General features: G+C 38.4%; 1 protein-coding gene across 2 annotated transcripts; it reads right to left on the reverse strand.

The window, feature by feature from the left end:
* Positions 1–554: 554 nt before the first annotated feature.
* On the reverse strand, positions 555–9,742 carry katna1 (katanin p60 (ATPase containing) subunit A 1). Of its 2 annotated transcripts, none has more exons than XM_067481924.1 (11): positions 9,643–9,742; positions 7,884–8,046; positions 7,662–7,801; positions 6,930–7,116; positions 5,943–6,058; positions 5,353–5,458; positions 5,094–5,252; positions 3,951–4,077; positions 3,640–3,774; positions 1,620–1,746; positions 555–1,216 (listed from the first exon to the last, which is right to left on the reverse strand). In XM_067481924.1, exons 2-11 carry the CDS (start codon positions 8,043–8,045, stop codon positions 1,018–1,020), a joined length of 1,458 nt encoding a protein of 485 aa, XP_067338025.1. In that variant the 5' UTR covers position 8,046; positions 9,643–9,742; the 3' UTR covers positions 555–1,017. The 2 variants fall into 2 exon arrangements, with proteins under 2 accessions (XP_067338025.1, XP_067338026.1); XM_067481925.1 differs by lacking the exon at positions 9,643–9,742 and adding an exon at positions 9,216–9,622.
* Positions 9,743–12,435: the final 2,693 nt, after the last annotated feature.

Below are 12,435 nucleotides of genomic sequence, written 5' to 3' on the forward strand. Positions count from 1 at the left end.
GTACAGTATGTCTTTAGACCTGAAAGTCCAAATGCAGATGGACTGCAGAGAATCTAATTCAAAAGGATGTAAATTGTAAGTTTAGTGATTTTGTTATGTTTGAAAGCACAAGATAGCAAGCAAAATTAGTCTTGCCTTAACATCTACAGTAAAAACTGGTGATGTATGCACGAGGGTATAGTTCGAAGCTGCGACTTTAGTGTGATGGGAGCAACAAGCTGTCTTAGCTTGAGCCATAAAATTATGTCCATAAATGTTAACTTTAATAATACAAACATGTTGTTAGTGCTATGTTGATAACAAGCCACATCTGCAAGAAACATGAAAGAACCATTTGGTTCCATAATTTAAAAAAAACTTAAATAAGTGCATTAAAAATACACAACTAAATAAGAACAATTGGTTGGCAGTTGGTCATTGTCAGGTACAAAGGTAAATGCTACTGTACGACACTTAAAAAAGCTGCAGGAAACACTGTTCTTACTTTTGTCAGTTTCTCTGCACTGTGATCATGTACTATATACACAAGTTCATTGATTTTTTTTAAAAAAAAATTTTAAGTGCATGTACCCTGATCAGGCATAAAATTATGAACACCTGTGCAATTTATTGCAATCCAATACAATGGCTCTACAATGAAAAGTTTTTAGGTTGAAATTGTCAGAAAGGTGATAATTCTACTATGTGTTTATTATTAAGGTTAAAGTGGGTAGTGGAATTGTACTGCCCTCCATTATGAGAAGAGGTGGTTCCAATGTTTTCCCCCCCCCTTATTCATTTTAAATCAACTTAAAAACTGACAAATTATAACCCTTTAAAAGAATTCATGGCATTCTTGGCAATTGCATATGTGGTCATAATGTTATGCCTGATCAGTTTATTTACCTAATATAATAAATATGTCCTTCCATAATCACCTCATTCAGAAATACACAGCCATAGCCTCAAACACACTGCTCAATGTTCCTCAGATTACACAGCCTCAAAGTTGTAACGCATTTAGACGTGGTCTGTTTTTCAGCAAGATCCATACTCTTCAATCCACTTTTCATATTTCTCCAGGTCGGCTGCAGACACAGATTTTGACACTTTCCTCAGGGCGGACTCAAAGTCTTCCATCGTGGTGGGCATGTGCATCTCATCCCGCGATATGTTGCGGATCTCATCTGGCGTGAGGCCCTCAATTCTTCGTCTCATGGCCATCAGAGAGGCATCCCTGCAGAATCACCAAAACAGAAATTTTAATAAAAAGTCTTTAATAACACAAACTTCTCAGATTCCACCATCAATTCTTATTATTTTTAATAAATTATTTAGATTTGCTCTAAATTACACCAATTCTTTTTGTAAACAGATTTTAAAGATTAAAACCACTACCTGATAGATTGAGTTTATGCTGAAGAATTCAAAGTTAAATCTTGATTATTGAGAAGCTATATTGTTGGACTTCAGACTTCACGACAGCCTTTTATCCTATGATGATGTATAAGTCACTTGACTCTAGACATAGACACTGTTGTTCCAGCAGTAACCAACTCATGGCAGATGTGTGCCAGTTGAGTTGTTCTAGAACTCAGAACTGCATGCAAAAAGTAACTACTGTTAAAGTATATTCTGACCTGCACACATTGGTGATATCAGCTCCTGAGTAACCCTCCATCTGCTCAGCAATTTTGTCCAAGTCCACATTGCTGGCCAGCTCCAGCTCCTTAAGGCTGATCCTGAGCAGCTCCACCCGCCCCTGGGCTACAAACATTAAAAGCAGCAGTGAGTGGAATACCCAGGAATATCATGTTTTGGACCATTAGATGCAGACTTTCTTGGGGATACACATATCTAACTCATAACATTAAAATAATAGTTCAACTTTTTTGAAACATTACATGTCATTACTGTCACAACTGTATAAAGACCAGCTTAAAAAAAAAAAAAATCCTTTAACTGAATCTATCAGGACTTCTTAACCTTGTATCATATAGTATGTCCTGTTTTATATGTGTCAGTTGTAAATGGTCTATTCAATTCAATTCAACTTTATTTATATAGCGCCAATTCACAACAAAGTCATCTCAGGGCACTTTACAGAATAAAGTCAAGAATATAAAGATGTATAGAGAGAACCCAACAATTCCCCCTGGAGCAAGCCATAGGCAACAGTGGAGAGGAAAAACTCCCTTTAACGGAAGAAACCTCCAGTAGAACCAGGCTCAGGGTGGACAGCCATCTGCCTTGACTGCACCTCTATAGCGCTTTTCTACCTATTGGCACTCAAAGCGCTTTATACTGCCACACACACACACACTATGCAGCTGTCCAATGCTCACTGGAAGCAACTAATTTGGGGTTCATTGTCTTGCTCAAGGACACTTTGACATGTGCCCGGAGGAACCAAAAGGATTGGTGAACAACCGCTCCACCTTCCTGCATTCCTTTATTAAAAAGGTATCTCCCTAATTTACTGTGAGGTAAAAATCACCATCATAAACATGTTCCAATGTTCATTTTACAGAGCTGCCAGCACAAAAATAATAGTGGATGAAGTGCTCTGTTGTTTTGCTCATTCTGCACATTAACAACTTTTTGGACTTAAATAAATGATTATAGTCAGAAATTCAGTTTCCTGCAGCATCATGCATGTGATAAAAAGATGGAGAAGAAACAGGGAGACACTCTGAAGCCACTATAATGTGCAGCTCAGGAATAGGCAGGGGTAACTGGTTATAGATAGAGTAACACAAAGGGTTAGTTAGGCATCATACCACACAACTGCTTGGGATAGGTCACCAAAAACCAACCACTTGAAGTTTGTAGGATTCATCTGTGGGTCTCTACATTTCTCCTGTAGCGCACCATTATGTCTGTAACATTAATCAACTTTACTTGTATATCTTTCTATATCACACAGTGAGGTGAATGATCCTGCCTCTGAAACTACCTTGATGCCAGCACACCAGGCGATATGGCATACTGGTGCAATGAAACTGCTTTGAAAGGGTTACACCACCCTTTTTAAAGCGGGGGGTGGGGGGGGGTTATAATTTGATTTAAAAAATCTACTAAACACTTGTTATATTATTATGTTGATACTGTGTTCCCATGTTGCATATTTCTAAATGAATCTGTGCTTAGTGAAATTAACAAAAACTAAAATCCAACAAACCAGATGGTCCAACATCAGGCAGGTTATTTACCTGAGCTCAACAAAAAACATACTCAAATGCGATAGGTTGAAAAATGTAAGGAATGCGAAGGTCATTAGAGAGCCCAAAGCCTCCCTAATGCATTAATCCACTATGAGCCTAGATTATGCAGTTTTTAAAGTCCCTCTGGGATTTTGGATGTATTTGTAATTATTGCACCCTTAACTGTCTAATTTTCCATCAACTTTACTAAGAAAACAAAATTGTGGTGCATATTTGAATGTTTATACAGTTTTGTAAAATGAAATATAGGGCAGAATTCCAGATTACTTGATTTAACTGTTGCCATTGTAACATCACAAATTCTTAGAGAGACTAAATTAACAGTAATTCTTCCTTATGAACACATTCTCTACATGATGAATAATGATATTACACTTTGCAGCAACAGCAGTATGTATGGAGGTCACACTGCCATTCAGTAAAGACATGACCATACTTGAGGGCAGAGGGATGTAGATCCTCTTTTCCAGCCTTCTCCTCAGAGCTTCATCAATGTCCCATGGGAAGTTGGTGGCAGCCAGGACCATGACCATCTTTGATGGGTCATCATTTTCTGATGCTCCACCAACACCTACATAGCAGCAACAAAAACATTAGTTTTACACACATGCAGAAGGCAGCAGAGAACAGATTCAAGAAATTTCAGATGTGTTTTCACATGTTTCTCTACTATTGGACTTCAACAACAAAGAAAATAAAACATGACTGTGTTGGACATTCTATAAGATTTTCTTAATGACAATATACCATCCATCTGCACCAGTAGCTCTGCCTTGACTCTCCTACTGGCTTCATGCTCCTCTGAAGTTCCTCTGCGGCTGCACATGGAGTCAATTTCATCAATGAAGATTGTTGTGGGAGCATAAAAACGTGCCTTCAAGAAGAAAAACACAATCACTCCCAGATAAACTTAAATTGTCAAGTTATTGTAAGGTGGTCCAATGAAAAACGTACAGAACATTTTCAAAAGGTATATTTTTCGATATACACTGAATAATACCATCTAGATTCTTCCTATTCCACCCAAACCTGCTTAGCAGGTAGGTTCATCTTTGGGCTTTTCTGCTAAAATTGCAGTCTATTGTCAGTAAATCACTTGATTCACTGTTGACATCAGTACTATTTTGTAATGAGCTTAATTTATATACTTGAGAAATGTTAATATTGAGCAAAACTTTCTGTCAAAGCTGTGCTGCTATTACAATCACAGAACAATCAGTTGTATTGAATCTTGCCATAGAAGTAAAGTGAAAAAACATCAGGGCAAATTAATATTTAAAAATGAACTGTAACTATTATACTTAATATGTAGCCATTCTTCAATTCTTTTCTAAATTTTATTTTCTAGATGTACACTGGCCACTGAAAGAAAAAAAATGCAAAATAAATAAAATATATAAACAATTTGACAAACAGTAGCTCTTTAAACTTTATTATTCAGAATTTTCTCAATTTATGCATAAATAGGTTTCCAAATGTTTGGTTGAGACATTCTTAAAAAAAATATTTCTTTTAAGGGCCTAAATTGAGCACACGGACCACTGTGCAAAGTTAAAGGGATTGTGGAGCATTATTTGTTAAACATTTTCCAACAAGCATTTTGGAATGAAGAAACATCTCACTGAGTAGAGTGATGTGTTTTTTTTATTACTATTGAGAAACAACAGAGGTCTTAAGCACAGGCAAATGAACTAACTCAGGTTTCAGAAGGGCAGATGCTAAACATGACTAGAGAGAAATTATTGTTTGCTTTATTGTCGGTATGGCTAGTGGTGGAAATACCATTCATTTGGAAAATGACTAAAGTTATCCTTTAACAAGCAGGACACTAAATGGTAGCATGAACACATAAATCCCAAAAACAACAAGGGATCTGAGCTATGAGCTTACCATTTCAAAAAGAAGACGAACTAGCTTCTCAGATTCCCCTCTGTACTTGGAGGTAAGAGTAGATGAGGAAACATTGAAGAATGTGGTTCTGCATTCAGTAGCAACTGCTTTTGCCAAAAGTGTTTTTCCTGTGCCTGGAGGTCCCACCATAAGCACTCCCTGAAGTCAGAAAATACTTCCATGTAATGACAATATATCTGAGAGTAAGAACATGTTAAAAAAAATGTTTGTCAAAAATGTTAAAATCTTAAATCAGGACCTTCCATGGTCGTCTTATGCCTTTGAAAAATGCTGGCATCCACATTGGCAAAACGACCGCTTCTTTCAGGAGTTTTTTTGCATCTTCCAAGTCTGCAATGTCGTCCCTACACAAACAGGTTAGACGGACTGTAATACTGGCAATCATGTCTGATCATGCCTTACACTCTAAATACTAAGAGGACATCTTCTGCTTTTAGACCCTTGAATCAGAAGCGATAACTCGAAAAACAAAACTTAGTTGCTGTCATCTTGTCCAGTAAAGATTATAAGCTGCTTAGCCTGCTTCCCTAATTACATTAGGAGCCCTTGCTGTTTAACTCTTGATTTAAAAAATTTTAAACAAATGTTACATTTGTGACAGGCTACTTCTGGCTCTAAGGCTTTTACAAAAATAGATTCTATTATCTAGTAGGCATTTTAGTGTAAAGCACCATCCCAATAGGTAGGTAGTTAACATGACAGAATATTGTGTTGTGAATTGGATATTTCCTATAACACAAACTAATACGAAATATAATTTAATCTCCGTGTCCAGAAAAGGGACAGCTTTGGGCGGGTCTAGCCCAATATACAAAAGTAATAACATACCATTTAACATTTGGATTCTGAGATATAATATCTCTCTCCAGAGCTTCAACCAGGTCTTTGTCACATCCACTCCCGTCAAATTTTTTCACTTCTTTCTCTTGGACTTCTGCTTTGTTCTGAAATACAGAGCAAACACATCCTCTCTGAATGTAATGCCTGTGGTCTGTCCCAGACAAAGAACTGGAAAGACATGATAAGCACGACTGACTGTAGTGTAAACAAGCAGTATGTGGATACTGAATAATCATTTCCCATTTCTCATGATTGCTGCTGAGATGTTTCTATACCTTGAATGGAGTCCACCTGTGGTAAATGAAACTGATTGGACATGATTTGGAAAGGCATACACCTCTCTATAGAAGGCCTCATAGCTGTCAAAGCATACTGTTCCAGAATAAATGCCATGAAGTTGAAGGAACTGACTGCAAAGCTTAGATACAGGATTATTGTTAGGCACAGATCTGGGGAAGGTTTCAAAACACATCCACAGTATTGCATTATTGTCAAAAGTAAAAAGTTTGGCATGGGCATGACCACGACTCCTCCAAGCACTGGTCACCCAGCCTAACTGGGCAATCGGGGGAGAAAGGCCTTAGTAAAGAAGGTGACCAAAAACCCAATGGTCACTCTAACTAAGCTCCAGGGATCCTGTTATGAGATGGGACACAATTTCCACTTGGACAGCCATTGCTGCAGCCCTCCACAGACCTGGGGGACTGGAGAGGGAAAAACTCCCTTTAATGGAAAATACTTACAGCAGAACCAGGCTTAGGGTAGGCAGCCATCTGCCTTGACTAGTTTTGACTTTTTTGATAAATTTACAGCCATTTCTAAAACTCTGTTATAACTTTGTGAATATAAAAAACTGTAGCATCAAGCTGTAACATAACAAAATTTAAAAAGAGTGAAGGGGTTTTAAAATTTTCTGAATGCACTGTATGTAACTTAATAGACTGAAAGAGAAGGTGGTAAATTGTTCATGTTCACCTTATCATCCTTTGTTTTGCCACCAGCCTCCTTCTTCTCTTTCCCCTTGGGTGGTTTACTTCTGTCCCCGTTGGCCCCACGAGGTGATTGCCTCTGCTGGGCCCTGATGGCTGCACTCAGGCGGTTGTTGGGAGGCTTGCTGTCTTTATAAGGGTTAGTAGGGCGTCTGGCTGGACAGGGAGAATGTCTAAAAAGAAAAGTAGCAAGAATGAGTCATTAACAATGAGCATAAACTTTTAAACCTGTCACTCCAGCAAAACAATGAGTTTACTCATGATAAGCTTCGGTTTTCTTCATTCCAGATCACTAATAACTGATGCAATTACTTCAAAAAGTCTAATATATACATACATACTGTAAGTTCATTTGAATATTAATAAAACACCTCAAATAAACAACTTCTCAGGATGTAGGCTTCAAATTAATGTCTTTCCTAAAGGTTATTCTTAATGCAGTAAGATTTATATGTGAAGGGAAAACAAAAAACTAACAAAGAGCAATTGTACGGTTACAAAACCACTTTCCTAGAAAGCAGAGCAGGAACAACTAGGCTCTTTATCATACGACTACAGACAAATAGTACCCTTGATCACAAATCTAGGAACTGTAAAGCTTAATAGTGAACTAGATCTACATAATTGAGAAAGTATAAACTGGTATAGTCACAACAAAACGGGAAAAAAAAAACAACATAGCAATGAATGAGAAGTTAAAATTATAAAACTACAATACCTCGGTTCAACATGCAGAGGCCTTATTTCACAATCATCAAACTTAGCAGGTTTAGCAGGTGTCGCATCCAGCTGAAAGTTCTCAAGAGTCAACATAATATCCTGAACTTGTCGATTTTCTTCGTTTATTTCTTGCCACAGCTTGAAACAAACACAGACAAACATAAAAAAAGCCATATATCCAAAATGATGTGATCATATTAGTCACTAAAGCCGCATTCACCTGCTGCCATCTCTGCTGAAAACTGCTGTCCCGCATTGTGTACACATACTTCTTGATTTGTTCCAGCAATCCATGATAGAGAACGCTGGCTGAGCTGTAGTTTCCTAGCAGGGCGTATTCGCGGGCTAGTTTCACATTCTCACTGAGTTCTCGTAAACTCATGCTGTTTGAGAAACACAGACACATTGGGGCAGCAAATTATATCACTATCCCTATAGGTGATCTTTGTAGTACCACCATCAGTGGTGACAATATCTCTCAATTGACTTATCACAATTCCTTCAAATCTCCATCTGGCCCACATGCATTTCATATCCCAAACTAAATGGGATGTGACAACCACACCACTTATATACCTATTGGCTTTTAGTGCCAATAGGTAGAAAAGCGCTTTACACTGCTTCTTATTCACCCATTCACACTCACAATCACACACACACCGATGGGGGCCAACACTCACCGGTAGCAAATAAGTTGGGGTTCAGTGTCTTGCTAAAGGACACTTCGACATGTGACTGGAGGAGGTGGGGATTAAACCAACAACTGTGAGATTGGTGGACAACCGCTCTACCTTCCTGCACCACAGTTGCTTCTACTATTCAAAACTAACAAAACATCTATAGTGTTTCCAGTGGGTAATAGCCGTTTGATCAAAAAGAAATATACATTAAAAATAAAAAACAAAAAATAGCATTGATCAAAGAGAAGCTAGATAAAGGGAACCCCTTATCTACACTGTTCTTCGATTGGGGCTCTCTGGCTCAGAAAAGTTACCATGAATGTTTATTGTTATTGTCTTAACTTTGCGAATGCATAGATTCAAATCACTGAAACAACACTGGCAAAATATTGTGTGTGAAGTGAATTAATATAGGCCTGGTACCATCCAGTAACATTGGACCAACAGATGCATACTGCAGTCAGTTAAGAAAGCCAAAACCCAAACTGTCAGACCCCCAATTTTTTTTTTTTTAAATCGCTGTGAAAGAAACTCCAAACTTGCAGAAAGAAATCATGTAAACCAGATAGTGAGAAATATGGGCTACTTCAAAGCAGTGGAAAACATTTAAGTTCATAAACTGTTGATAAAAATGTATTTTTTTCCATATTATAATTAAGGACAGACATTTCAGAATTCCTTAATCAACCACACCACTTGCTTTTTTTTTTCTTTTTTTTTACACTCCCATGCTTCGGTGTTGATTTGTTAGAGAGGGGACGTGGGCCTACTGAAACATGCAATGTTAACAAAATACGTTAACAGTTTTATTGTATGATTTCTCCACTTTCAGTGCGATGTAAGAGTGGCTATTAGTTGCCAATTTAACTTACTTTAAATTAGCCTCAGCCTCGCCCAACTCGATCCCAAATGTTTGTGGCTAACGATAAATGCGACACAACTGTCCACACGAACAAGAAGCTAACTACAGCACTGCTGGTTTAACTTCACCGTTAATGGACACAACATAATAACTTATGTAACAGATAAACTCACTTTGACAATATTTAAATCCTTTAACCTTACAAAGTAAACATACTAACTAATGTACCAAAACTTCCTAACTGACTACATCCTTTACTTTGAACAGCACGCCGGGAGGTTGTTTTCTTCTCTCGAGGAGGCAAACGTTACAATTAAATTAACAAAAACACTGTCTTCGCAAAAGTCGACGCGTAGAGCTGCTCATGTTCACAAAGGAATCATCAGTCAGAAATCATAAAAACAACTAGTTTATAACATTATGGATTTATACTCAACTTTTCAGATAAACACAAAGAACGACCTCCCACCGTTGTGACGAGTTCCGCAGTGGCAGTTCACACAAGCGTCTGGTCAGAGCAGACTACAAATACTGTCGACGTTTCTAGTTCAGCGGATCTCAAAATCTCACAAAATAAAAGTTGAGACTTCCCCTCATACCCTTCAAAATAAAACCAAGTAACATTCACAGGTTTGTAGAAGTTACAATGCTGCTGTCAATTTAGACAGTTTGTGGAGGAAAGCTGTCAGAATTGTCAGAATCAGGAATACTTTATTTATTCACCAGATCTGCTTTTGTCGCAGATGCTCTATGCCAGAGTGTTGCTGTCCTTTCTGATCATTTTATTGAGTCTGCTGGTGTCTGCAGGAAGAAGGGGGACAGGTGTCACGGGAATCTTCAGAGGTAGGGGCTGCAGTATCAAATCTGTTAAAGAACAATTTCAACTCATTGAGTCTGTGGCAGTAGAACTAAAGGAAGACATTTACATACCTTAACATATACGACAGCAGAGTGGCAATTAGCAGAGACAGACATTGAAATGAGGTGGTGATAAATAATAAATAAGAATTCAACTTAATAGTAACCTAATAATACTCAATTTATTATAGAAAAACACCTAACAGGCAATATGAGCACTGTCAGGAAGGTGAAAGTGTTCATCAGATCACAATTATGCAGGAAATATGCAGCAGAAAGGGTAGGTATAGTTACACAATCACAAAAATTGGAAAATATATTTTAAGTATATTAGAATATAGAAGTAGAGGTAAGGACAAGGCATTTTTCTTTGTATACCCAAGGATGAATGGACAAATTAACTGAATAAAGAGCATTGACACAGTGAGGATGGATGAGTAAAGATACAAAATGGCAGTAATATTGCAACAAACTTTTATTTTTCTCCAGCATGGATCAACTTGTTTGCTCAATGTGCACATGTAATTATCAACACTAGTAGCAGAATTCCACTTCATTTAACTAGTTTTAGGTTTTCTAGTTTTACACACAGTACAAACAGTATATATTGTGTAGATTTTGGCAGGAGTAGTTAGTGCTGCTGTCTCACAGCTAGAAGGTTGCAGGTTCGCATCCCCGGCCAGCTGCAGCTTTTCTTTGTGTAGTTTGCATGTTATCCCTCTGCTTGTGTGGGTTTACCCACAGTCAAAAGACATTCCTGTAGGTGTGAATATGATTGGGAATGGTTGTCTATCTGTGTATGTCTCTCTGTGTTGTCCCTGAGATAGAGTAGAGACCTGTCCCTGTGTACCTTGCCTCTCACCTAATGACAGCTAGGATAGAATCGAGGAGCCGGTGATTGAACCAGCAACTGTGAGATTGGTGGATTGGTGAACATTCCTCACCAACTCCTCTTTCAGGATAACTCCTACTCCATTTCTCTTCCTATCTGACCCATGGTAGAACAACTTGAACCTTGCTCTACCTTCCTGCGCCACAAGGTACAGGTGGCAAAGGCCAAACAAAGAGCATTTGAAGACTTGTACGCTAGGTTGAACACTAACGAAGAACGAAGAAAAGAAGAGGTGACTGGTGTGGAGCAGGAAGTAGCAAAGATTAGTAAGAGTGAAGTGAGGAGGACATTGAAGAGGATGAAGACTGGAAAGGCAGTTGGTCCTGATGACATACCTATGGAGGTATGGAAGTGTCTAGGAGAGGTGGCAGTAGAGTTTCTGACTAGTTTGTTTAACAAGATCTTGGAGAGTGAGAGGATGCCCAAGGACTGGAGGAGAAGTGTACTGTTGCCAATTTTTAAGAACAAGGGAGATGTGCAGAGCTGTGGCATCTACAGAGGAATAAAGCTGATGAGCCACACAATGAAGTTGTGGGAAAGAGTAGTGGCAGAGTTAGAGGTTGCAGAGTTTAAGATGTTGAGGTTCTCTTTGGGAGTGACGAGGATGGACAGGATCAGGAATGAGTACATCAGAGGGACAGCTCATGTTAGATGTTTTGGAGATAAAGTCAGAGAGGCCAGATTGAGGTGGTTTGGACATGTTCAGAGAAGACATTGTGAATATATCGGTAGAAGGATGCTGAGGTTGGAGCTGCCAGGTAGGAGGTCAAAGAGGAAGACCAAAGAGGAGATTTATGGATGTAGTGAGGGAGGACATGAAGTTAGTTGGTGTGAGTGAAGAGGATGCAGAGAACAGGGTTAGATGGAGGCACATGATTCGCTGTGGTGACCCCTGAAGGGGAACAGCCGAAAGTAAAAGAAGATACTATATAAATGTTTCATTCAAAGTAAGTGGGTATAGTATGTCTGCCAGCTGTCTGCAGCAACTTCCACATTTCATACTTGATTTGGCAGCTAAGGCCTGATTACTTCTGCTGGACTGCTTGGGTTTTTTAACTTATAACATAACAACTTATAACATATTTGCTTTGGTCTGAGGTTTGATTATGTTTTTGTTTTTCTGTGTAGCCCTGTTTTTGTCTTTAACCAGATCTCACTTGGTAGCATTTTGTATTTAATTCTAGCCCTAGTCTGCGCTTGTCCTCCGTGTTTTTGAAGAGATTTTTAGTTTCATTAGCCCTGGTTCTCTGTTATGTTATGTTCAGATTTGGTATCTTAGTTTCTTGTTAAGATTGCTGGTTTTGAGCTTAGTTTGTGTTTTTTTTAACTTTCACTGTTATTCAGCCTAGCCTCTGTTTTAGATTTATTCTTCCCTTGTTTCCATAGAAATATATCACCTGTATCCCACATCCCTCTCACTGTGTTGTTTTTGGTCATCTTAAAAAAGTACTAGCAGATCCCTTTCAGGCGTCACCACAGA

Source organism: Channa argus, chromosome 17, assembly GCF_033026475.1.
Source record: "Channa argus isolate prfri chromosome 17, Channa argus male v1.0, whole genome shotgun sequence".
NCBI classification, from domain to species: Eukaryota; Metazoa; Chordata; class Actinopteri; order Anabantiformes; family Channidae; genus Channa; species Channa argus.

What these genes read in the sequence shown, in the direction of transcription:
- katna1 (XM_067481924.1), bottom strand. Translation starts at nt 8,045, where the DNA reads ATGAGTTTACGAGAACTCAGTGAGAATGTGAAACTAGCCCGCGAATAC. An exon ending in TTCAGCAGAGATGGCAGCAG is followed by an intron (nt 7,802 to 7,883) that starts GTGAATGCGGCT and finishes GTTTGTTTCAAG; the next exon opens with CTGTGGCAAGAAATAAACGA. An exon ending in TTCGTCTTCTTTTTGAAATG is followed by an intron (nt 4,078 to 5,093) that starts GTAAGCTCATAG and finishes TTCTTCTTGAAG; the next exon opens with GCACGTTTTTATGCTCCCAC.